The sequence below is a fragment of the Tenrec ecaudatus genome, chromosome 4, assembly GCF_050624435.1.
Source record: "Tenrec ecaudatus isolate mTenEca1 chromosome 4, mTenEca1.hap1, whole genome shotgun sequence".
In the NCBI taxonomy this organism is placed as follows: Eukaryota; Metazoa; Chordata; class Mammalia; order Afrosoricida; family Tenrecidae; genus Tenrec; species Tenrec ecaudatus.
The window spans coordinates 122,899,664-122,926,119 of record NC_134533.1 but is presented as its reverse complement, the minus strand read 5'-3'; the positions used below and the strand labels follow the sequence as shown (position 1 = coordinate 122,926,119).

General features: G+C 42.4%; 1 protein-coding gene across 3 annotated transcripts in view; it reads right to left on the bottom strand.

The window, feature by feature from the left end:
• The window catches only part of JHY (junctional cadherin complex regulator), a 76,825-nt gene extending 50,933 nt beyond the window's left edge, over positions 1 to 25,892 (bottom strand). For all 3 annotated transcript variants that reach the window (XM_075548800.1, XM_075548801.1, XM_075548802.1), the window contains exons 1-2: positions 25,549 to 25,892; positions 166 to 682 (exon numbers count right to left, since the gene is read on the bottom strand). In XM_075548800.1, coding sequence (XP_075404915.1) covers positions 166 to 682; positions 25,549 to 25,892 — 861 coding nt within the window. The remainder of the gene's footprint in view (positions 1 to 165; positions 683 to 25,548) is intronic.
• Positions 25,893 to 26,456: the final 564 nt, after the last annotated feature.

The window sequence follows — 26,456 nt, the reverse complement described above, 5'->3', positions numbered from 1 at the left end:
GATTAATTCCACTTATGCTCCAAAGAGGGGCAATGCACAGGGCAGCATTTGTCTTACTCAGGCAGTTGGTTATGGTGACATCATCATCTCAAAGGAAGTGACAGTTTCAGACACACACACCTTCCAGTTCCGAGCTTCAGAAAATATTAAGTAGATGCTACATACCTGTTCTAGGTGAGTCTCCCCTCTTCTTTTATTATGAAGTTGAAGGTAAGAGTCAGTTTTAGGAGTGGGTAATCCCAAAGTCAACTTGTTTTTTTCCACAAAATAGTACTGCTTGGACTTCCTTCGCCGAGGGCCACGTGATCCTGGCAGGAAAACCTCATTATGTGAACTTGAACTCTTTAAGTACTGAGAGAGGTTACTCGACTTCTCCTGGTCACTGTCAGTCAGCTCTGAAAAGGGCTGGCTGCGAAAGGCACCAGGCTGATAGTTTGGGCTGACAAATTCACTACCAAGCAAGGACGCTTCACTTTGGGGGCGCTTCTGTTCGTCTTTCTCCCCGGTGGGTTCCACGGAGGTCTCTTTGGACGGATAGAGCGGGTCCACTGTCAGGTTTTCTGTGGAGCTGTCTAGGGACTCTAGCACTGCTTCCACGGTCAACAACTGCCCTTCCTCGTTCTTATGCTTCCAGTTAGGGTCGTAGCGCAGGTCTGAGTATTTGTCTCCTCCTGGCTGTTGGCTGCCCAAAGCAGAAAAGAAATGTCAAGTACTTAATCAAAACTCTTCATATTCAATTTAGTCATTTGATTTTAAATCAATCTCGATCGTCCTCCGCTAATTTTCCTTTTCTTATCCACGTGTCAGAGTCCCTGGGCGATGCAATGATTAATATGCTTGGATACTAATTGGCTCGAGGCCACCCAGAGGTGCCTTGAAAGAAAGGCTTGGGGGTCTACTTTTTAAAAAATCAGCCACTGAAAAATCTATGGGGCCCATTTCTACTCGTGAAGTTATGGGATCTCCGTGAATCCAGTTGACTTAAAGGCAATTGGTTGGCTTAGCTATGTGATACAGCCCAGGCTTAAGTAAGGCCTATACATTACACACAAGGGCAAAGAAATGTTAGTTATCCAAGCTCTTTAAAATCATGAATAATAATGGGAGAAAGTTCATTTCTAAATGCCAGAAAATAACTGAAAAGCAAATTTGTACAGTATTAAACTAGCACATCACTGTGATGAAAGGAATGCGCTTCCTAATAGATGCAAACCAGACTCGCTGCCCTCGTGCCGATGCCTGTCGGGCAGAGTAAAACTGTCCCTGGGAGGGTCTGAGACAGTAACCATTATGGGAGCAGAAACCCCGTCGTCCTCCAGCAGACAGGCTGGTGGGTTTTGAACTGCTGACCATGGAGGGAGTGGCCCACCATACCCCAACATGCAACCACTACGTCACCGGATTCCTGCTCTTTATTAATCTACACCAACCACAGCCAAGGGTTTCATCTGGTGATGATCAAATTGGATTTCTCCCAGTCTGGTAACAGATACATTTTGGCTACTGAAATGAGAAGGGAAAAAAAGACTTGTAGGATGCTCGCCTAGACAACGTTTACCCATGTTCCTTTCTCAACTGAAACCTCCATACGCGGAAGCATTTCAAAGCCGGCACTCCCTACTTCTTTGTCTTTGGAGACTTATCAAATGCACTATTGGATCAGTTTATACTTTCTTGGTCATCACCTCTACGCACATAAAGCTCAGCAGACAGGCCAGCGTGCTCCTTAGGCTTTAGGACAGCCCAATTTGAACAAATGGTTAAGCAGATGGTGTCGCCTGAGGGAAGTAAACTATTCCATAATCTACATATGACCCAAAATAAAGTCCTCTCCCTTTCCCAAGACAATTTCAATTTGTAAAGTAGCCCCAGCCTTAACCAAAAAAGGGAACAAATGCAGGTAATATGGCATATTTAATGGCCTCTTTGATCTTCAAAAGCTAACTGGGAGAGATTTTCCTTCCTTGAATGTAGCAGATGCAATCCTCCAATCAAAAAGAAAATGTAAATTGCATACTCTTTTTATGCTATTTGATATTCACATAATTTTATGCTGGGTAAACAAACTAATGGTCCCCTTAATACTAATTTATGCTTCTTCCTGTGGCCCTGGATATCTTTGATTTGATGTAAAGCAAAAAGTTGAGCACAAAGCCCATGTCTTGCTAAACAGTTATTTGTAAGTTCACATATTAAGCTGGAAAACTTCTTGAAATAGGTTGCTCTTCCTTTTCAACCGAGAGACATAGAACACTATTCTCCTCCAGTAAACTGCTTGGATAGAGACGGTCCACATCTGTCAGGAAACCAGGCATCAACTGGAAGTCTCACCACTCAAGCCCACAGGGCTGGCTTTGCCTCTGGGCCCTAGTGAAGAAGAACTCAATGTTACCTGGCCCTGCCTTTCCCCTGGCTCTAGAGTCCTAGAGCCTTAAAGTGGTATGGTCCACTAAGACACAACCTAGATTTGGAACTTGATGAACCTAGGCCAAGTTCTTGGTCTATCACTACCTATCTGTGTTAGGTGGAAAATATTTTAATCTTCTAGCCAGTTTTTCTCAGCTGTAAATGGGGATCAAATATACAATTAGGTGCACTAATTGTTTCTCAGAACTGCTGAAGCATTAAAGTGTGACTGATGTACCTTACATTGCTCTGCACCTGTGCTTATTTAACTTTTCATGATGGCAATCTTGTCTCCTCACCTGGACAGTAGGGGTTGGGCAGCAGAGACTTAACTTTCCTTCCCCACCCCTGCCCTAGCATGAGATGTAAAAACAATACATACTTCTTGGATAAACAACCAAGTTTTTAAAAGTGCTCCAGTCAACACAGATACAGCATTAGGTGCTCATTTAAAATAAAAAAAGGTCACTTAGAATATAACATGCAAAACTTCACGTATTGAACCAAATTAACAAAAGACTTTTGGGCCGATCTTGTACTGAGTTAAATCTAATGTTCCATGGTGGTTGTTTAGGTGGGGGAAGAAAATGTTAGGTGACACCCCAGTTATTATGTTCAACTAAATATTTTTTAAATATACATGTTAGTTTTCCTATATCCATGATGTAGTGAAAAGAAAAAAGAACTTTTCTCATCCATTTGTTTCCTTGTGAGTTGACAGAACCTGACTTTCTGTATTCATTTATTCACCTACTGATTCCAAAAATATTTACTGAGCATTTATTAAGCTAGGGAGAAATGGCGATCACCAATGAAGAGGCACACTTCGCCCGGTGGAAGGTGCAGAGCAGGACACATCAATTCACAGTTAGGAGTGATGAGTGCCTAAGGCAGAGCATGGAGCCATCAGGAAGCAGAGGAATGGCATCTCACCCCGTCATGCTTGCTGGGGGTGGTGATGGCTTAGCTGAGACCTACAGCAAAGCAGGACAGAAGTGTGAGCCAGGCAGAGGGAACAGCATGTAACATGGAGGTGAGAGAGAGCAGAGTGCTTTCAAAGCACAAATTGATGGGTGATCGGAGGAGGAAAGATTACGGTGTATGCAGAAGTGAGATCAGAGAGGATTTTGCAAACTATATAAGAGTGTGGGCTTGATAGAATTAACTGGAGGGTTTGGACTTAATTTTGCAAAGAGAATTTAACTGGAGAGTATTGCCTGAAATGCAGTTATTTACCCTGAAGCACTGCATCCCGTTTACCCAGTCCAGAGGAAGAAGAGAAATTGTTATTTAGATGGTGTACTAGAGAGAGGAGACCACACACAGCAGTGCAAACAGACTGTCTTTATAGTGTCCTGTTTGGAATCAGAATACATACAGAAGACCTTTGGCTTTGGAATTTACATTTTGAGGGAACATCTATAGATGTTTTGCATTCACTCGGGTTTCAGGGCAAGCCCTCAGGAAACTGTTGACCATGAAGGAACAGAAGAGTAAGGGGTTTTTAAGTCTTCCGTTGGCCTCAGGATGTCTTTGTTAGCAGAGGCTAGCTTTTAATCACCACCTGCCAGGTAAACAGGAGAAGGCTATCAGCATTATCCAGCCCTTCTTCAGTGACATTCACATCCAACCTGTCTTGTTTTTTCATTTTTATTTATTTTAATTTTTTTATGGGGGACCTGTCTGCTTTTAAGCAATGGGTTATAAAATTTTCACAGGCTACATTCAGTAACGTGACTTAGGCTAACTGAATTTTGTAAGGGGAATTTTTCTCACTATATTAAGTGAACTAACACAGTCACAGAGTGGTGACTGAAGTGCATACTATGGTCTGTTGATCTAAGGAATGCGGATAGTGGATCTTCCATTCTCTCTTTAGAACAGCCCCACGAAGGCAGTGCTGCTACTGCACCCATTCAGTCGATGAGGAAACGACAGTAAGGGAACAAATCCTAGATATAAGCAGTGATGGAACTAAGGCATTAACATGGCCATGGCCATGGCCATGCCCATGGCATTTGGCCTCTGGGTCCTAGTTCCTGTCTTTCAGTTGTACTGAAAGTTGTATACGTGGTACATGCTGGTCCTATAGGTGGTAGGGAAGCAAATGATTTTGCAGCATCTGCCTTACAAGAGTAAGTCCGTCTAGTCTGTCAGCCAGTCAACAAATTCTGCCCATGTCTGGGCAGAATAGCAAGCACTGAAGACACGCTGCTAATTACTGTTGAGCTGGCCTCTGACTCAGCACAACACAGCACAACAGAGCCCACAGCACAACAGAGCCAAGTGCTGCCTGATCCTGTACCATCCCTGTGATCACAGGTTGCACTACTTTGATCTTGGGGTTTTTATTGGCTGATGTTAAAAACTAGATCTCCAGGCCTTTCTTCCTAGTCTGTTTTAGTCTAGAAGCTCTACTGCAACTCAGAGAACCACACTAGCCTCTACTGATGAACAGGCAATGGCTTTGCATGAGGTACACTATCCAGTAATCACACTTGGGTCTTCTGCAGGGCAGGTGAGAGTTCTGTCATTGCGCACACAGTGGTAAACAAAATAGGAACAGTCTGTCCTGGTGGAACTTAGCTTCTGGACAGGAAGACAGGCTTCACATACCAACTGTAAGTAACTAAGTAAACAATTAACTCACTTAACTCACTGCCATTGAGTCATGCTCACTCACAGCACCCCTTGTGGGTCTCCGAGACTGTCACTACTGATGGGAGTAGAAAGCCCCGTCTTTCTCCCAAGGAGCTTCTTGGTGGTTTCAAACTGCTGACCATGCGGCTCACAGTCCAATGTGTAACCACTGCACACCACAGCACTCCTGTAAACAGTTAGTGTACATAAAGTATTCCAAAGAAATACAGGCTTACATGGGGTTGGGGAGAGAAACTGTTTTAAGTATTAAAACAGAAGGACATAACCTTGTTCACCTCAGGAAATAGGTTAAACTGTTATTTCTATCTTAAACTGCTACGAGATACCTCCCAGTCCATTCCAACTCTAGTGTTCTATGGTCCTATGAAAGCCTACAAAGAATAAATTAACATGCAGTTTTCCTTTAAAACTAGGTAGTCCTTCTAGCTCAGAAGCAACAAAGCCCACATGGAAGAAGCACACCAGCCAGTGTGATCATGAGGTGCTAAAGGGATCAGGCATCGGCATCAAAGAACAAAAAATCATATCATTGTGTGCTCACCTCCCTGATATGATTGCTGAATACAAATGGGTGCATAAGCAAATGTGGTGAAGAAAGCTGATGGTGCCTGGCTATCGAAAGATATAGCGTCTGGGGTCTTAAAGACTTGAAGGCAAACAAAAGGCCATCTAGCTCAGAAGCAACAAAGCCCACATAGAAGAAGCACACTAACCTGTGTGATCATGCGGTGTCAAAAGGATCAGGTATCAGGCATCAAAGAACAAAAAAAATCAAACCATTGTGAATGAGAGGGAGTGCAGAGTGGGGACCCAAGACCCATCTGTAGGCAGCAGGACATCCCCTTACAGAAGTGTTGCGGGGAGGAGATGAACCAGTCAGGGTGCAGGGTAGCAATGATGAAACATACAACTTTCCTCTAGTTCTGAAATGCTTCCTCCCCAACCCCACTATCATGATCCCAATTCTACCTTACAAAGCTGGCTAGACCAGAGGGAGTACACTGGTACTGATAGGAACTGGAAACATGAGGAATCCAGGGCAGATGATCCCTTCAGGACCAGTGGTGAGAGTGGTGATACTGCGAGGGTAGGTTTGAAAGGGGAACTGATTACAAGGATCTACATATAACCTCCTCCCTGGGTGGATGGACAACAGAAAAGTGGGTGGAGATGTCGGACAGTGTAAGATATGACAAAATAATAAAAATGTATAAATTATCAAGGGTTCCTGAGGAAGGGATGACTTGGTAGGGAGGGGTAAAAATGAGGAGCTGATACCAAGGGCTTAAGTAGAAAGCAAATGTTTTGAGAATGATGAGGGCAACAAATGTACAGATGTGCTTTACACAATGGATGGATGGATGGATTGTGATAAGAGTTGTACGAGCCCCCAATAAAATGATTTTTAAAAAGTAGGTAGTCTTGCTTGATAAAAGTGTGGGTTCCCTGGCATTCACCTCTGAAGTTATACTGAGGGTCAGTAGGAAGCTGCTGGACTCGCCCACCTTTAACCAGCATCCCCTGCTAATGACACAGGTAAGTCACAGCTGTGACTATGTAGCTCCTCAGACATGTGGAATGTCATGATGCTGTGCTCCTCTGAGCAGTGATAGTATTTTGGGTGTGGGGTGTGGAATAGCAGTGTCTCAAGACAAAGGTCCTAGAACCAGACTGCCTGCATCCATTCTCAGTGTCCTCGTGACCTTGGAGGAGCCCTGGTGGCCTTGTGGTTACGCAGTGGGCCACCAATTACAAGGTCAGAAAAATGACAGCCACTCCGAGGAAGACAGACCAGGCTTTCTACTCCCATCAAAGTTAGAGTCTTGGAAGCCCGCAGGGTTGCCATGAGCCAGCACGGGCTCGATGGCAGTGAGCTTGGAGTTAACCTTGTGAGGAGCGGTAGGTTAACGCTGCTGTGCCTCATGGGGGTACTAGTAATGCCTGCCACATAGCGCTATTGAGCAGATTAATTGAACCAACAGGTAAAACATTCCAGGCACAGAGTAAGGATCCCATGCACGCTGGCTATACGCGCATGTACCAGAGAACTCGGCCCGAGCGCTTGGCCTGCTGCGTGTCACACATGTTTACCATGTCTATCGACTTGTCCTTCCTACTGATGCATCTCAAGGGGTTGGTCTTTCCCTGGGGCTTAAGTTATTTCCAAGGCACAAAGCTGCCTCGTGATCGGTACTAAGCGTTGCCCTTGTGGCTTGAAAGAACTAATAACCAGCTTTAAAAATCCAATTTCTTACCATGAAGAGACTTAGGCACTGTGGAGAATCTGTTTAAACTGTAATTTAGGACACAAGATTAAGAAACGTTGGTGTTTCCACATGGTGAAATATATTAACAATTGTTGAAAGATGATAGGGGAGATGCGGCTGGAAGGCTTGGGTTACTTTAGTGAAAAGCTGCAATTTCTAGCCTCAAAAATGTCCATTTTTTACAGAAAGGTAATAGTAGTTGTCCTAAACTGCAGGGAAAGACTGGCGTTTCCAGAAGAACCTACAACATGCTACAAAAAATTCAACAAAATGAATTGTGGCTGGAAAAAAAAAAAGTTTTTGAACCAATCATTTGAAGAGAAATTCTAAGACTGTACAGAAACCAGATTGGATATTTGGAGGTGTGGTTCTTACCAGAACTTTAATCTCAGATGACACCTGTCGTAACTTCCTTACAACATCCCCCACCCTCCCATTCTCAAAGGAAACTATGGGTTGAAACAAATGGGCGGTGACGCTTTGCAGTATCGGGAGCAGGGAAGCTGTACTACTTCACAGAAACAAATCTAATGGTTGAAATAGAACATGATACTAAAGAACCCCATTGTCCTGAGCTTGTGTGCTAAGAAGCTCAATTGTGTTTTGTGGTCCAGGTCAGCACACTGGAATAAAATGAGCGTGAAGTGCCCTTCATCAGTAGTCATCTACACACGAAGCATGCCCCTCTTCTCCTCCCCATTGACAGAGGGGTGACACACACAATGGGTGCACAACTCCTTTGTCAGTGTGCAGACAACAGATGCCCAGGCCCCTCTTCACATGCCTGGGTTAGAAATGGATGGAGAGAGGACGGGGGCGGCCTCATATGCAGATGCCATGATTTTTGCTGGCTTTAATGGACTGTGTTTGAGTACTTATTCTGATAACTTCAAACAAAATAAACCAAATCTCTGGTTAATGAAGAGCCTCATATTCAGCATAGCATTCAATCAAAAAATTACTAAAATTAGAGCATGTTTCTAGTACAATTAACATCCTTTGCACTGACAATATTCAATAACTGGCCATTTTGCCTGTTCGGGAGGCGAATAAAAGCATTGCTATTAACCATTTAGCTGTTATTTGCCACTTTATTTTAAGTAGGCCGTTAAATGGAAGCTGCACATGTTATTATTGATTTAGGTTTAATTTAATCCTTTTTAACAGAACAATTATTCCCAATTTATATGCCATTAAATCTTTTATGCATATGAACAGCAAATTCAATTTTTGTTTAAGTGTAAAGTTTTTCAAGCTTAAGGAACTATAAAATTAGCAATTGTTTCCAAGGATTTCTGGATTCTGTGTTCATCTTAATCTTCTTATCAATGGCTTTTAAGTAAATAAAATGAAATAAATCCCAAAGATTAAAAAATCACTTGGAAAGGCTGAAATAAACTGATTGCCACAAATAATCTGAAACTGCTTCATGGGGGTTATCTGCACCCAAATTCTTATTTAATGTACTTTATTTTACTAAAAAGGAAATCAACATTTTAATAGGAAAAGGCATTTTAATGAACACGAGGCTCAGGGCCCTCTACAGAAGCACAGTAAAGTGAAGGGGCTGGATTGTCTTTATTTACAGCAATTATATCGTGCAGATAATTCCAAAGTCTCTTCAACAAAAGACTTGTGGATGGAAAATAACCAGATATTTGCCTGGAGTTCTTATTATTGTCGGTCTTGATTCAAGGACAATCTGTGACTGACAATGAAAATAAATTATCTAAAGAGGGCGTGCTAGTAAGTTGGCCCTCCACATCCATCTGGGTCAGGCATCCACACATTGAGATCAAATGAGATTTTTAAAAAAATTAGGTGGTCAAAGCAATCCTTCAAAGGCCAAGAAGGGCTATATAGTGCTATTACATAGTGTTTAGAAAGTGCTATTACATATTATATATAGTGTGCTATTAGCTATGACAGAGTATTTATATTGTGCTATCTACATAATGTTGATATTGTATTTGGCATTATAAGTAATCTAGAAAGGATATAACGGATAGGTGATAATGTGCATGAAAAGATGATGCCATTTTATATAAGGGTGCGTGGGTTTATGGATGGGGGTTGGGGTGTGTGTGTGGGGGGGGGGGGTCCTGGAACAGGTCCCGGGGAGGCACAGAGAGAGGCCTCTCATGCAATCCTGTGTGAACAGAGGCTGCAGTTTTCAGGGGAAATGCTATGTGCTGTGGTGTGTTGTTAAGAAAAACACTTCCCCTCCTTCAGTGAAACTACAATGCTAACCACAAAGTGTTTCCCTGGAAAGCGAGCCTGTTCTAATCCATCTCCACAAAGATTGCTAGGCCGAGCTGTATTTTCTAACGTTTGTATCAATGGCATTAGGATGGCAAAGTGGCTGGATGTCATCAGAAAAGCAACAGGCAGGTCTCTAACCATGGGCGCTAGTTCAGATTTTGCCATCGTGTGAATTTAGGTAAGTTCTTACCCAGTCCAGCCCTCGGGAATTTTTCCTTTTTGTAACAAGGAGAAGAGGTTGGCCCCTGAGAACCCAGAGAGCTAACTACTCTTAATTCTTTCAACTGAATTGAGCACACTGTGCAAAACTCAGTTATGTATAAACAGGTTGGGAGTTTAAAAAATTCAATATATGAGAAAACTCCAGTCGTCAAAGTTTTCTAAATTCACAGACTTGTCTGGGAGTAGAACCACATGGAGAAAATTCCACCCGCTGCCATCAAGGCAATTCCAACTCACGGAGACCCTATAGAGGGTTCTCATTGGAGCACACAGCCCCGCCCTCCCCTGAGGCGTGCTGGTGGGCTTTCACCACTGACCTTGCAGCTAGCAGCTCAGCACCCACCTGGCGTCACCACCGGGGGAGAAAATACAGCCACTACATTAAGCTGTCTCCCTGTAGTAATGGCGCTACAATCTTCTAATAAGCTCACGGTCGTATAGGCAACATGCATTTACAGTATACTTCCTAAGGTTTCAAACTCACTCTTCCTTTATATATTTAGCCCCCCAGGTGGTGAAATAAGCTGGGAAGGAGCTCTCTGGGCAATTTGACCGGGGTCACTGTGACTTTAGCTCTTCTGGCGGGCACTCTGCCTTTAATAGGCACGATGCATGCCCACACACACTCTTTACTTCCTCCTCCAACTGCTCATCTGTTACGATGGCACCATGCCTGCCCTGACAAAGACACCAGGGTGCAACTAAAGCATAAGTCGTCAGCAAATGAATGAATGCAAAAAGAATGGCTAATGCCGAGACAAAAGCTATGCTGTAACTATTCCTGAGGGATGAGAAATAAGCAACCAAGGTGCTGGAAGCTATTTCCATGCTGCAACGGGAAACCTGTAGAACAAGGTATAAAAGGTAAGAAATAGATCGACGGAGGTTGGGAAACCAGTCAGTGGTCTTCAATTGAAAAGAGACAACGGAAATCAAGTGTTCAGCCGCAGCCGGACTATTTCCAATGAGCTCTACAGAACGAACGAGGGCCGTCTCAGAGGAAAATGCAGCTCTCCAGTTAGTTTTTCCTGAGTCCACGTACCCATTATTCTGGCTGTCTAGAAATCAGTCTTGCAGTGAGCCTATAGGACAGAATATAACGGACCCTGTGGGTTTCTGAGACTGTATATTTTTCTGGGAAGAAGAGGGTTGTTAGTAGGAATCGACTCGGTGGCAGTGAATGTTTTGTTTTGTATGGTCTAATAATGAGTTACACATTGGGCTGCTACACTTAGAGTCAGCGTTTCAAATCCGTCAGCCAATCTGATGGAGAAAGAGGAGGCTCCTGTAAAGACTCACAATCTCAGAAACCCAAAGGGTTTCCTATGGGTTGGAATGGACTCAGTGGCAGTGAGCTTTGGTTGGTGGGTTGGTAATGCTCTTAGGGAGACTTAGTTGCACCACTGTTGGGTAAGTGTTGAATTGCTAACCCTAAGATCCGTTCAAAACCATCTCCTTAGGAGAAAGATGAGGCTGTCTGTGCCAATAAAGACGTACAGCCTGGAATCCCTACTTAGGGTCAAGATGAGTCAGACTAGGCTCAATGGTAGTGGGTCTGTTTTTTGTCTTAGGAAAGCTCTTTAAATTCTATCAGTCATCATTCAATACTTCAGAAACAGGACATATAAAAATATTTGAGAGTAAAAAAATCCATACCACAACACACAACACATAATTGTTCTTGACTTCGGAATTTCTTACTTTAAGATGGTTCTGAATATTCTGCTAACAAATTGCTTCTCATTATGCCTTCTCCCTCCCATTTAACATCTGGAGGTTGCTGGTCCCAGGTGGGGAGAGAGTGAATCATCTACTGTCTTCAAACTTTCCAGTTGGGAGCTGGGGGCAGGGGGAGGGAGCGGCAGGGAGGAAAGGGCATTTTTACATCCTAGGAGAGATGCTAAAGAATCTAGGCTATTACAGTGTCAGTAGGTAGAATCTACCTGACATAAGTAGATTTTGTTTGGTGTGTGTGTGTGCGTGTACTCTGTTAACCAAAGTAAAATACAATTAATTTTTATTTCTTCTGAGTACACAGTATCCTGTAATTCTTAAACCACTCTGCAACAATTTATAATTTAATGGAACTGTTTCCTCTGGCTTTAAGTTCAGTCCATCTTGAAATTTTCTTTACTTCTTCGTAGAAAGTAAAATTAAATCCCTTATCAAATTAGTCCTTGGTCACCTCTTTAGATATTTAAAATTAGAATCCCAGGCTTTGCAGCGGGGAAAGAATTCAGTTCCAGTCTGCCTCTGTAACTTGTTATCCCTTAAACAAGCGAATCTCTATTCCGATCTGCAAAATGGGGATAATAATAGAAAGCAAATAGTTTTACAAATGGTAGCTAATTATATTTAAGTAGTTTAACAAATGAGACCTTATTAAATACATAAACTATGTGCTGTTGTACTGCTCTGATTTTTAAAATTTAATATACAAGGTTTTAGCAGGCTCCTGAACTGAAGAGGTTATTTCTAATGCGCTAGGCATTACATGGATCTCTTTCTTTATGAGTGCCAAATGTTCATAAGGCTAGTTTTGGAGTGGGGTTTAAGCATCATCACATGAAGATTCTCTCTTCACTCTCGATTCATTCACTGCAGTCAATGCCGCTCCAATTTCCATTAAGTAGAATGTCCCCTCTAATCATATGCAGTGAACTGGGGCTTCACGATGGTGAGCTACAAGGGAGTCATTACTTGAGGAGGTCCAACTAACATCAAAACACAAGAGTAGAGCTCAAGTGATTTGCCAGCTTTTAAAATGGTTGCTTATCAAAGCAAGAAGAAAGAGCTTTTCCTTTGCATTAAGGCAAGTCTTTGACTAATTTTTCTAAAACTACAATTCCCAGCATGCTGTTTCAGAAATGAAAGTCTACTTAAATGCCAAGGGTCTGAGATCAATTTTGGGGTGTGTGTGTGTGGAAATGAAAGTCATCACTTAAAATGTTGAAAGCAAATAAATATTTTTAAAAAGCGTTATTTTAAGAACTCTTAACGAGGAATCTAAACATAATTTTGGTTTCTATAAACATTGTTTTTAATTTGGATAATGTTGAGTGGTTTTTAAATTGTCCTTGGCGGAGGAACAGGGTTAATGTCGGGTCCCTGAGCATCAGCTTCAAAGGGAAAAACTTAACATTGGGGAAAATGAGGTCACTTAATGGATCCTTGCCTTGCTTTTTTCATCTTAAAAGTATAGAGAATACCCACCACTCACAAAAGGCCTTTCCTTTCCACGGCCAGTCTGCATTTCTGTGACCTGCATTTATTACTGAGGAGACTATGAAACTTTCAGGTTCGAGCTGGAATGAGAACTTGGTGTAGACGAAGTCACACTGTCTGCTCTTTCGGTCCTAGCACTCACTAGATATAATGCTGGCCGTCGGGTTCATCGAGTCGGTCCGCACCCTCAGCAACCCTAAGCATAACAGAACGAAAGACTGCCCCATCCTGGGCCTACTGTCCTGATACCCGAGCCCATCATTGCCGCCACTATGCCAATCCATCGTTTCCAGAGCCTTCCTCTTTTTTGTTGCCCATCCACAGTATCAACCAAGAAGTCCTTATTCAGGGACTGGTCTCTCCTGACATTCTTGCCTCTAAGGAGAACTCTGGTCTACTTCTTCCAAGACAGACTTGTTTGTCCTTTTGGCAGTCCATGGCACTTTCAATATTCTTTGCCCGCACCACAAGTCAAACGCATGAATTCTTCATTAGTCTTCCTTAATCAGTGTCCAACTTTCACATGCATATGAGATAATGAAGAATGCCATAGCTTGGGCCAGGCCCACCTTAGTCCTCAAAGTAACATGCTTTCTCTTCAATACTCTACGGCAGTGGTTCTCAACCTTCCTAATGTCACGACCCTTTAATATAGTGCCTCATGTTGTGGTGAGCCCCCCCATCCATAAAATTATTTTCGTTGCTACTTCATAACTGTAATTTTGCTACTGTTATGAATTGGGTGACCCCTGTGGAAGGGTCCTTCGGCCCCCAAATGGGTCGTGACCCACAGGTTGAGAACTGCTGCTCTAAAGAGGTCTTATGCCACAGATTCGCCTAAAGCGATGCTTCTTTTGATCTCTTGGCAACCAGAACTGCTGCTTCTATGAGCATTGATTGCGGACCCAAGCAAGACAAAAATCCTTGACAACCTCAACTTTTTCTCTATCTTCATGATGTCACTTATGATCCAGTTTTGAGGAATCTGGTCCATTCTGAAGACTTCAAACCTTGATCTTCATCAGCAAGTGCCCCGAGTCCTCCTCACTTTCAGCAAGCAAGGTTGTGTGATCTGTATATCACAGGCTGTTAATAAGGCTTCCTCCAATCCTGGTGCCACATTCTTCTTCATCTAAGTCAGTTTCTTTGATGATTTTCTCAGCATGCAGATTGAATAAGTATGGTGAGAGGATACAACTTTGCCGCACACCTTTCCTGATTTTAAACCATGCAGTATCCCCTTGTTCTGCTTGCAAAACTGCTTCTTTGATCCAAGTACAAGTTCTGCATAAGCACAAGGAAGTGGTCTGGACTACCCACTCTTCTGAAAGTCATTTATAGTTTGTTATGATCTACACAGTCAAAGGCCTTGGCGTAGCCAAGAAAACTCAAGTAAACTGATATTCTCTGCTTTGAGCCAAGATCCATCTGACATAAAGAGCAATGAGGTCCTCTTCTGAATGCAGTCTGAACCTCTGGCAGCTTCTGTCAGTGTCCTCACTGCTGCAAATGCTGTTGGATGATCTTCAGCAAAATCTTACTTACATGTGTTATCAAAGATTCTGCTCTTTAACTGGAACATTCTGTTGGACCACCTTTCTTTGGAATGGGACCTAGCCCAGTCAGTTGGTCAAGTAGCCGTCTTCCAAATTTCCTGGCATAGACAGTGAGTGTTTCCAGTATTTCATAATCTTGCAGAAACATTTCAATTGGTATTCCATCAATTCCTGGAGCCTCGTTTTTGGCTAATGCTTTCAGTGCAGCTTGAAGTTCTTCCTTCAGCACCATTGGCTCTTGCTCATATACCACCTCCTGAATTGGCTGAATGCCAACTAGTTCTTTTTAGTACAGTGACTGTGTACTTTCCACCTTCTTTTGATGCATCCTGCATCGTTCAACATTTTGTCCATACACGCTTTCAATATTGTAACTCAAGGCTTGAGTTTATTCTTGAATTCTTTCCGTTTATGACATGCTGAATGTGTTCTTCCTTTTCGGCTTCATAGTTCTAGGTCTTTGCACATTTGATTATAATATTTGACTGTGTCTTCCTGAGCTGCTCTTTGACATGTTCTATTTGCTTGTTGACGTCATCCTTTCTTTCATTTGCATCAGCTACTCTAGGATTAAGAACAAGTCTCAGAGTTTCTTCTGACATCCATTTTGATCTTTTTTCTTTCCTGTCTTTTTAATGACTTGTTTTCTTCTTGAACAATGATCTTGATGTCCTCCCAAAGCTCATCATGTCTTCTGTCATTAGTGTTCAATGCAGCAAATCTGTTCTTGAATTGTTCTCAAAATTCAGGTGATACAGACTCAAGGTCATATTTTGGCTCTTGTGAATTGGTTTTAATTTTCTTTAGCTTTAACCTGAACTTGTATATGAGTAATTAATGTTTGTTTACTACAGTCAGCCCTAGCCTGGTTTTAGTTGCTGATATCAAGCTTCACCACTGTGTCTTTTTGACAGTTGTATTCAATTTTATTTCTGTGTATTTTAGATGTAGGGGTACATGTGTACAGTTGTGTTTTATGTTGTTGAAAAGGGTATTTGCTTTGAACAAGTCATTGGTCTTACAAAATGCTGTCATGGGATCACCAGCTTCATTTCTATCACCAAGTCCATAATTTTCAACTACCGTGTTTCCCCGAAAATAAGACAGACCCATAAAATAAACTGTAGCGGGATTTCTAAGTGTTTGTGCAATATAAGTCATTCCCTGACAATAAGACCTAGTGATAGGCATGGCTCTGCAGTGCACCGGCGTGGAGCGGTCACGAAGACAGGCAGCCTTCTTATCTGCCCCATGGTGCCAGCTGCTGTCTTGGAGGGGACTGCAGAGGTGCGGCAGCCCCATCAACAAGGCTGGCTCCTCCTGTCAGGTCCTGGTCGTTCTGTGCATGCTGCAAGCTGAGGCGTACAGGGAGACAGAGACAGTGAGAGTCAAAGTCTCCCCACATCAAGTGAGGAGCAGGACACTCTGCTTTGGGGATTGCGTGTCCTCAGGGGAAAGAAGTCAAGCTGGGGCTGCTGTTTGCCTCAGCACTGTGGGTCAATGTTCCAGAAGAAGATGACTTAACTATATTTGAATAAATATAGATTATTGTACCATACTTAATAAAAATAAGACATCCCCTGAAAATAAGCCATAGTGTGTCTTCTTGGAGAAAAATAAATATAGGACAGTGTCTTATTTGTGGGGAAACACGGTACTGTCCCTTCCTCTTTGCTTCCAACTTCTGCATTCCAATCACCAATAATTGTCAACGCATCTTGATTGCATGTTTGATTAATTTAAGACCGAAGTCTTGGTAGAATCTTTAAGTTCTTCATCACTAGCTCTTATGGTTGGTGCATAAATTCAAATAAAATTTGTATGGACTGGATTTGGATAAATATAATTGTAACACAGACAGCGCTGTATTTCAAGATGGAGTTTGCAGTGTCCTTTTGGCAACGCCATTCCTCTTGATGGCGTCATTCCTGGCACAGTGACTCATCTGAGGTTCTGATTCAAAATGGCCAAGGCCATTTAATTCCAGCTCACTACGCGTGAGATCTTGATCTCTATGTGCTCCACTTCGTTTTGGATGACTTCCAGTTTTCCTAGATGAGTACTTCACACAGCACTAGTGTTTAGAGCAGCGGTTCTCAGCCTTCCTGATGCCACGACCCTTTCATACAGTTCATGTTGTGGTGACCCCAACCATAACATTATTTTTGTTATTACTTCATAACTGTAATTTTGCTACTGTTATGAATCAGGCAACCTGTGAAAGGATTGTTCGCTCCCCAAAGGGGTCGCGACCCACAGGTTGAGAACTGCTGGACTAGATACTCTACAGATGGGTTTTGGGCTCCACTGTCCCCCATAGCCCTCCACAAATTGGGTGTCCATAATTTTAGCTCTGATGATTTTCTCCTCATCAAACTTGAATTTTGTAATTGTTATCTGGATCACACAAATTGGTTTGTCTCTTCTGTATGGACTTAGTTGACTCCTCGCTTAGATGGCTCCTTGTTTGAACACAAGCCTGCAAAACCCCAGAAACGATTCTTATTGAAAGCTGGACACCGCCTGCTTTCCCCACCACTCTTTGCTGTAGCACCTTATCCTCAGTAATCACTCCATGCAGGTGAGTCGTCAATAGGGCCATGATGTAAGAACTGATTGTTCTTAAGTTGGAGCTAGGTTTTAGTGTTAGCCTCAAATTCCATTCCTGGATCTAGACTTTTTTTTTATTTCTGTAACTTGAGAGTTAATACATATGTCATATTATTTCATAGTTCAATCACATCAAACATTATTGTAAAAGTGTTTCCATAATCATACATGCTTTCTAAAAGCTACTTTTCCCTCCTGGACATCTTGACATCAATTCCCTCTCCCCACACCTTTCTATATCCCCCTCCCCCCAAACCCTTGTTATATTTTCTTTCCCTGTAGGCTCAATGTCCCTGGGTTTCATTTACTGGAAAATAAGGAAACAAATAACGCAGCCTCAGGAGGGTGATCCCCAGTGGCAACGCACCTGAGATACAGCGAATATAAACGAGCCCAAGCAGAACATAACAGAATGGCCTCATATCTCTGTCACATTTTGAGTGTCCTCTACCCTGAGGGGCCCATCCTCGGGCATTATTTATCTTTTGAAATTGTCTTTATTTGGGGGAAGACTGCTTTATTTTAAAATAATTTTATTGATATAAAATCACATCATACACTTCCATAGGTAAGTCGCTTTTAAAAAGTTTTATATACATCACCACAATCAGTTCTAATGCACCCTCCCCTTCCTGTGTTCATTGTTTGCATTCTCATTCCCCCATCCCTGATAGACTATTACGTCACTATTGTCTCTGCATCCACTCTTTCCGTGATACCACCCATTCTGACTTCCCCAAACAGAAAAACACACAAATAAATACAAACACAAGCAGGGCTCCAACAGTGACTGAATAAGACAGGAAAACCTCTAAAGAAAAAAACCCTAGAGAATATTAAAAAACTAATTGCAAAATGGGTCAAAAGGGAGATCTAAAGACAAGGTGTTAACATTCTAGCCTAACTTCAGCTGCTAAAATGTAATTTGTCTAATATTGAGGATATTCACATCTCTAGACCATGGTCAGTGGGGATTCACCAGAAACTTAGTCCATGGAAAATCCTTACAAATGGACTTTGGGCTTCCACAGGGCAGTCCTACCTTGCTCGGTAGGGTCACAATGAGTCAGAATCCACTTGAGAGCAGTAAGTGGCTTAGCTTAGTATCATCCAGAGCATCCCACAAACAAGAGTGCTTAAAATTTAGAGTCTGGCACCATTCCCTCCTCCAGGTGTGGTCTTTATTATTTACAATCCTTGGACCACACAGACTGGTATATGTCTTTGTGGACTAAGCTGACTCCTCACTACAGGGTTGCCTGTTTTGGGAGAAGTCTTTTATGGGCCCAGATGCTATATTTTCTAAAAGCTGGGTGCCATCTAATTTCTTCACCATACTTTTCTATAGTACCCATATCCTTAATGATCTTCTCATGAGGGCAAGAACCAAAGAGGGCCATGCCATAAGAATTCATTATTCTTATATTAGGGCTACCATCAAGTGAGAGCTCAAAATCAAGTCATATATCTAAGGTTCATATATGTCCCTGGTTTACTTTAGAGACATCAATATCATTTTATTGGAGTACATCATAAATCATCTCCACGGGGCATAAAGTAATTCTGAGAGTCACATTGTTTTAGTCAATGATATATAATTTAAAACACTGTTAAGAGATGGACATTGGACCTCTACTCCAGTATTCCCTCAATGCAAGAACACTTTGTTCTGTTAACCTAGCATTCTATGATGCTCACCTTCCTGACACAATTGCTGCAGACAAAGTGGGTGCATAAGCAAATGTGGTGAAGAAAGCTGATGGTTCCCAGCTACCAAAAGATATAGCATCTGGGGTCTTAAAGGCTTGAAGATAACCAAGTAGCCATCTAGCTCAGAAGCAACAAAGTCCACTTGGAAGAAGCACACCAACCTATGTGGTCACGAGGTGCCGATGGGATCAGGTATCAGGCATCAAAGAACCAAAAAATTATATCATTGTGAATGAGGGGGAGTTGGGGGAAAAGGGGAACCAATCACAATGAGCTACATATAATCCCCTTCCAGGGGGATGGACAACATAAAAGTGGGTGAAGGGAAACATCGGACAGTGTAAGACATGAAAAAAATAACAATAATTTATAAATTATCAAGGGTTCATGAGAGAGGGAGGGTCAGGAAGGGAGGTGAAAAATGAGGAGCTGATACCAAGGGCTCAAGTAGAAAGCAAATGTTTTGAGAATGACGATGCCAACAAATGTACAAATGTGCTTGACACAATGGATGGATGGATGGATTGTGATAAGAGTTGTATGAGCTCCCAATACAATGATTTAAAAATAAGTAAAACTAAAAATAAAACACTGCTAAGGTAAGGAACTTAAACATGTGTAAGACATCTTACTCTATTGCATGAATTGTTGATTTGTATAGCTTCAGAACTTAGGTGACAGGACAGTAGTTCCACTAGTCATGAGGGTTGGCGATATGGCAACACTTGCAATAGCAGTCATTTACAAAGACAGACCTGTCTGGTAGACTAATGCCTGTCACACAGAAAAGCAGAGAGTGTGAAAACAGCAAATACCTGTCAGCCCCAGGTCGCATTCCTTTGGCACCCTCAAAGCACCCGATCGGAACCAAACCAAAGTCCAATAAGCACCAAATCCCCTACCTTGGGATAGCAATCATCTGCTTCTTCTCCCACTAGGGCCTGTGAGCTTTACCTTCCAGAGAGTATTTTAGCTCCTTAGCTCTGCTACAAGTGAGTTTAAGGTAATGTTCAGTTTGCTTTTCCTTGTGGAGTTTCCATTTCAGGTCCTTCTAGTATGGTCTTTAAGGGGAGTATGCACCTTGAATGACTTAATCTAATGTCCTAGTTGTCTGAAGTTCAAAGCCAGGGTCACAAGAGCTCTATAAATTTTTGAAGGCACCTCATTATTATGCGTGTGTTCAAACTAGTGAGCAATATTATAGATATAAAAACTCAAATATAGTCATATATACCTAAATCTATATGCACACACAATATAAACACACACACACAAATACAAGGGGGCTTCAAAAAGTTCATGGAAAGATGGAAAGTAAAGGTAATGGTATTTTTCCAGGAATGTTTTAATCCCCCTCATATCTGTTTTCAATTAGAGCATTGCAAAATACTAGCACCAACTCAAGTGCCCAACAAGGGATGAGATAATTACATCATGGTTCATCCATATGTGGAAAATACTACGTTGTTAGGTGTCATCAAGTCTGTTCTCATCTGATAGATTAAAAAAAAGATATCCAAGATACTGACATTGCAGTAAGTATATATAAAACAATAGTTGCCCTTCCTTTGGCTCAGGTGGATATGGAGAGCATCAGGAGAGCGAGGCTGCTAAGAGGAGCCAGTGTGGAGGAAGACCAGGAATTCCGGTTTGAACATGAACCTTCCTTATCTGTGGGGCATCTAGTGGCTGTGGGAGACGCAGTTGTAGGCACACTTGTGAAGTTTGGATATGGACTCAGTTCAGTCTTCTGATCTAATAAACGGCGATTGTCTACCTCATCATGACGATGATGCTGTGGAGGTTGAATATTATAAGATATAAAGCAACTCCGCATGCTAAAAAGAGGGACATGTTACTGTTCTCACGTGCTGCATCCTTTATTATTGTTCAGGACACTTTTCCTTCGGGTACTCAGTTGTCCAACCCACAGCTGGAGATATAAAGCGATTAGCGTTAAAAGATAATCAAGAATTTAGTTGCCAGTTTTGGGGTAGTTCTATGCGGTAACACTTGGGGAGGCCCTGAGTTGAAATCAACTCAATGGCAACTAACAAACACCTCAATTGATTTGTGTGGCTAACTGACGTAGAAAAGGGTACAGCCTGGGGAAAGCAATTTAAATCTATAATAAAACAGGCTATCGTAATCTGTCACAATGGCAAAAGTTAACACAATAAGCAGGTGATTATGAAGACTTAGAACTCTCAGGCACTGGGGGTGAGGCTGCAGATGTTCATTTCTCTCTGAGCCAGCCACGCTAGCACATGTCCCTGCGAGAGACCCTCTTGTACATGTACCAAAGGACACATAGAGAGATGCACACACATTGTTGGAAGTGCTTGTCAATAGGAAGATGGGCAGAGTATATCTTCATATAACTGAACTTACACAGTCTTTATAAATGGATGATCTAAGATCATAGTTCTTAATATAAAAAGATGCCTAAATTTCACGAGTGTTGATTGAAAAGCAGGGAAAAATATATACTTACACACTAGCTATACATTGTGTATGAAGGAAATGAATATATACCCATGGAAAGGTATGCATTGGTTACCTCTGAGGGGGAAGAGAAGAGAAAATGGACATGGAAATTTTAACCGTAGGTGTACTATATAATTTCTTCAACAACAGATTTAATTCCAGCTGGCAGTAAGGGTTGTTTTGTATTTTCCCATGTACTTCCCTATATGTTAGACCTTGCTATCATTTTAAAACTCACAACTGGTAACAAAACAAATGCCCCTATAGCACCGTGACTTTGGACACGTGACTTTATTTCTCTTATCTCATCTTCTGTATCTGTAAAATGGTAGTAGCACATTTCCTACATGATCATGATGAAGAACTACATGGAATTATAGGTAGGCCTTTAAAAAATTACTGTTATTCTTATAATGATTATCATTCCAATTCATCTGTTTTAATATTATGAGCTTACAAAATACTGTGTCATCACACCTCTGTCCCTACATCACTGCCCCTGGCATCTTCACGAGCCTTATTCTGTCCTGTGGTCTACACAATCCAGTGTAATGAAGTGTGGCTGTTTCTCTGAAGTCTTCCAGGGACCCTCTTCCAACTTCCCTCCCAGCCTCTTGGTCTCCAGCACAAGGCTGCGCCTTAGGAACAGGACTGATCACTCTTCCTGGATTTTAATATCCCTTCATGAGAAGCCCTGGTGGCATAAAGGTTACACCTTGGGCTGCTAACTATAAGATCAGCAGGTCAAAACCATCAGCCGCTCCAGGGGAGAACCACAGGCTTTTTACTCCTGTAAAGAGTTACTGTCTCAGAAACTCAAAGGGCAACTCTATGCTGTCCTATCCGGTTTCTAAGAGTTGGAATCGCTCCAATGGCAGTCAATTGTACTCAGTTAACACCATATTCCCAGTGAAAGCCAAAAAGATGGGCAGAAGAAAGAGCCAAGAAGACTCAGCACTGGACTTAAAGGTGGATGCTTCAGTGCTGGCTCCCCTATGGGCCCTTGCTGTGACTCCACCTTTGGGACAAATCTTTTGAGTCTTATGGGGCTCAATGTCCTCATCTGTGATGTTAGTTGGTTGGACTCAATGCCTGTAAATCTATCATTCCAGACTAATGGCAAGTTTTCATGGGCCCTATAATCAGGTCCTAAGGAGTCCTAGAGGACCTGTGGGTTAGGCGTTAGGCTGCTAACCGCAAGGTTGGCGGTTCAAACCCACCAGCTGGGGGAAAGACGAGGCTGTCTGTTTCAGGAAAAAAGTACAGTTTTGAATAGTCTACATAGAGTTGCTGTGAATCAAAATCAACTCGATGACTGTGTGGCATTTGTGTTTATAATTAGACTCTACTTGATATACTTTCCCTGTGTTCAATACAAATCCTCTTTGACTAAGCCAGGCTCTTTAATGAACCAAGACATGTCACATTAACTTCACTCTTTTGTTCACATCACAGCTTCAAAAGCTCACTCAAATTCTAAGGCCTCCTATCAACCTAAAACTCTCCCTGCCATCAAGTCGATTCCAAAGCTGAGCGACCCTCCAGGGAAAGGTAGCCCTGCCTCTGTGGGTTTCTGAGACCACAACTCTTCACAGGAGTACAAAACCTCGTCTTTCTCCTTCGGAATAGCTGGCGGTTTTGAACTGCTGATCTAGAGGTTAGCAGCCCAATGCATACTCACTACACCCCCAGGACTCTGAGGCCTTCCAATCATACTTCTTTACTACACAAGAGAGCTTCAAAGTGTCTATGGAAAACAGAATGAAAAAGATAATAAAAAGTTTCCACAAACTTTTGAAGTCCCCTTGCAGTTGACCCCTAAATAAAAATGAAAAATCTGATATTTAAGACAGAGTCACTCTTCTAAGTGGTTTATGTATGTGAGGCACTTGAGTCTCAGAATAACCTTGTAACACGACTACTAGTATCACCCTGTTTTAACTGAGGAGGAAATGGAGGGAGTGTGGTTAAGTGGACTTGGTCAAGGTTATCTGGCTAAAAAATGGCAGAATCGGTATTTGAACTCTAGTGGTCTACTTCAGGTAAGTCCTGGTAGCACTTGATTTCTAACTGAACGGTTGGCAGTTCGAACCCACCAGCTACTCCAAAGGAGAAAGATGTAACAGCCTGCTTTCAGATTACACCTTGGAATGCCGTCCGCTGTCCTATAGAGTGGCTATGAGTTGAACAAGACTTGATGGCAACAGATTTGATTTGGTTTAGTCTGCTTCTGACACCATGCCTTAACTATCACACGAACCCCCATTTCTAATCAATAGCTTTTAACTTTTATAATCTGTCATCAAGGTCCATGGGTGGCTTAAAGGGTTTGTGCTCAACTACTACCCTGAAGGTCTACGGATCACTTCTGGAGGCCTAACAGCTGCAAATGGTGCGTACAGCAAGCCCTGAAATCACAGCCCTGAGCACACACTGCGTGCATCCCGTATTTCACATCAGTTTGTCAGAACATGAGCTCGAAAATACAAATGAAACTCATTGCTCTTGAACTTGAGACGGTATGGAACTTCATAAAAACTATAATTACTACTTCCTTGCTTTCACTGATGAAAATTAGTGTAAGAGGAGCTCAACATGATTTTCTTTCAGACCAAGATCACACAGTCTGCCTTGACCCACAAAGACTGTCAAATACCAAAATAGTAGTTTTCCCTTGGCTGAGTGATCTCTCACAGCTGGCAATGGAAAGTGAAATGGTTAATGAAAAATGCTCATTGGTGCCCAGGGAGGGTACCATACTTGCCAAACATTAGATAACACTTCCAGGTAGTTCTACTCTGTAACACACGGGGTCACCAAGAGCCACATATGACCTGATGGCATTGGGTTGGTTTTTTTTTTTTTTGGCTGTATACGCTATCATGCCATTTAATGTTCCATTAAAACTGAGTAATATAGGATTATTTTATATTCTCTTACACTTTTTCCTTACTGCTCATAACAGAGCTAGTACCCATAAAAACTTGGAATCAGATCTGTATGATTGGAATCAGATCTGTATGATTGGTATAAGTGGTTAATGTGCTCAGCTGCTAACTAAAAGGCTGGAGGTTCGAGTCCATGCAGGAGCTCATTGGAATAAAGTTATGACCATCTACTTCTAAAAATCAGCCACGCTGGAGCACAGTTCTACTCTGATCCACATGGGGTCACTGTGAGGCCAGTCAACTGGATGGCTAGGCCTTATTAATCAAGGTATTAAATTACTAAAGTATTGGTTAATCTTTATGGGATCATACCAGCCCTGGAAGGTCAACTTCCCCTAGTCCTTGAGGATGGACTGGGCATGACTCTATCCCTAGTTCTTGGTCCACACTTTACCACACTATTCATAGCAGTCCTATGATATAGGCAAGGCTGAATCATTTGACAGATGAGAAAAACTGAGATCAGAAAAGTTATATGACATTTCAAATAGCACACTAAACAAGAGTATTTGAAACGAACACTACCTGAGTTCAAGCTGTATGGTTTTCATGCATTGTGGCATGATCACAGCCTTTCTCTGAAACACTGTAAGACTACTGTTGTCTGCCCTTTAGGTGAGCCCAACACATAGAGCTCCTAGAGGACTGAGTGCAACCACCCAATAGTATGCGCTGGGCTGTTAACCACAAGGTCAGCAGTTCAAAACCACCAGTTGCTCTAAGATAGTAACTCCTATAAAAAATTATAATCTCAGAAACCCACAGCGGTAGTTCTACCCTGTCTTATCGGGTTCCTATGAGTCAGAATCAATTTCATAACATATAACAACAATAGGCTTTTTATATAACTAGAACCCTTGAGTATTTGTTCTTTGTTTCAGACTGATTACCCTCAGCAAAATGTTCTCCAGGGTCAGCAATGTTGAGGCAGTTTTAGGACTTCATTTCTCTTTATGGCTGCATAATATCCCACTGCGTGCATTTACCACATCTTATTTATTTATTCATCTGTTGTTACGTTTTCTTTCCATAAAAGAATGTGGCAAGAGGGTAGAAACGTTGGCTGCTTGGAGACCTGTCTCATACCCATTACCAGGTACGATCAAACCCGTCCTTGCTTATGTAGAATCCTATCAACAATTACTCTTCAACATATATCAGCACTCATTGTTTCCTTATGCAAGTTGATCTTACCTGTTGCTTGGGCGACTGGCCTGGCTGTGGAGGTGTTCCTGGCTGGCCATCAGAGCTACTTTCCTGCTCACCTCCTCTTCCGTCTCACTAAGTCTTTCCCCTCCTTGAGGGCTTTCCTCCTCTAGGCTGTCAGGCTCCATGTCACGGTCCTGGGTTCGGCTCTCAAGTCCAGACCGAGACTTGACCTCCTGAGCGATGCCTTCTGAATCGGATTCCAAGGAGTCTTTTGAAATCTGATGTAACCCTTTTCTCTTAAAAAACCGGTCTGTGGACTGAGCATCTAATTTGGTGTGATGGACAGGAGACTGACTCGAGCGCTTAGGAGTTACTTTACTATGACTCATGTTGTCCTCTTGTTGATAGGAGGAGTTGATGGACTAGTTTAAGGTTGTGGCTCACAAATCATCACCTACAAAAAAAATTATATTTCTGTAACTCTGCGACGAGTCGTCCCTGGTGTTGATCTGAACTCACTCAGAGGTGCTTTGAAAGTCAGGCCTGATGATCTGCTTCTAAAAGATCCCACACAGTCGGGAAGGCCCTGTGCAGCTGCTGCAGTCTGCCCACTCAGGGTAATCTGGAGGCAGGATTGACTCCAGGTGTAGCCGAGTTTACATTCTGAGCCTTCAGTTCGTAGAAGGCTACGGATAGCAAGGAAAGCCTCTGATCCATATGCGTAGTCTCCATGCGAATGAAGCCTCCGTTGAATTCCTTCTGACCATTGGCCAGGGATATGAACAATCTTGCCCTCAGAGTGCATTAAAAAGTAGGTTATTTGCCCCCACCCCCTTCCCCACTCACCAGGCTGTGGAGGAGCAGGCTCCCTTAGAGCTTGCCCAGGTGTGTGCTTGATGGAAACCACCAGAGGGGGGCCACGCAGTCATGAGTCATGCCCTGACTACCCTGGG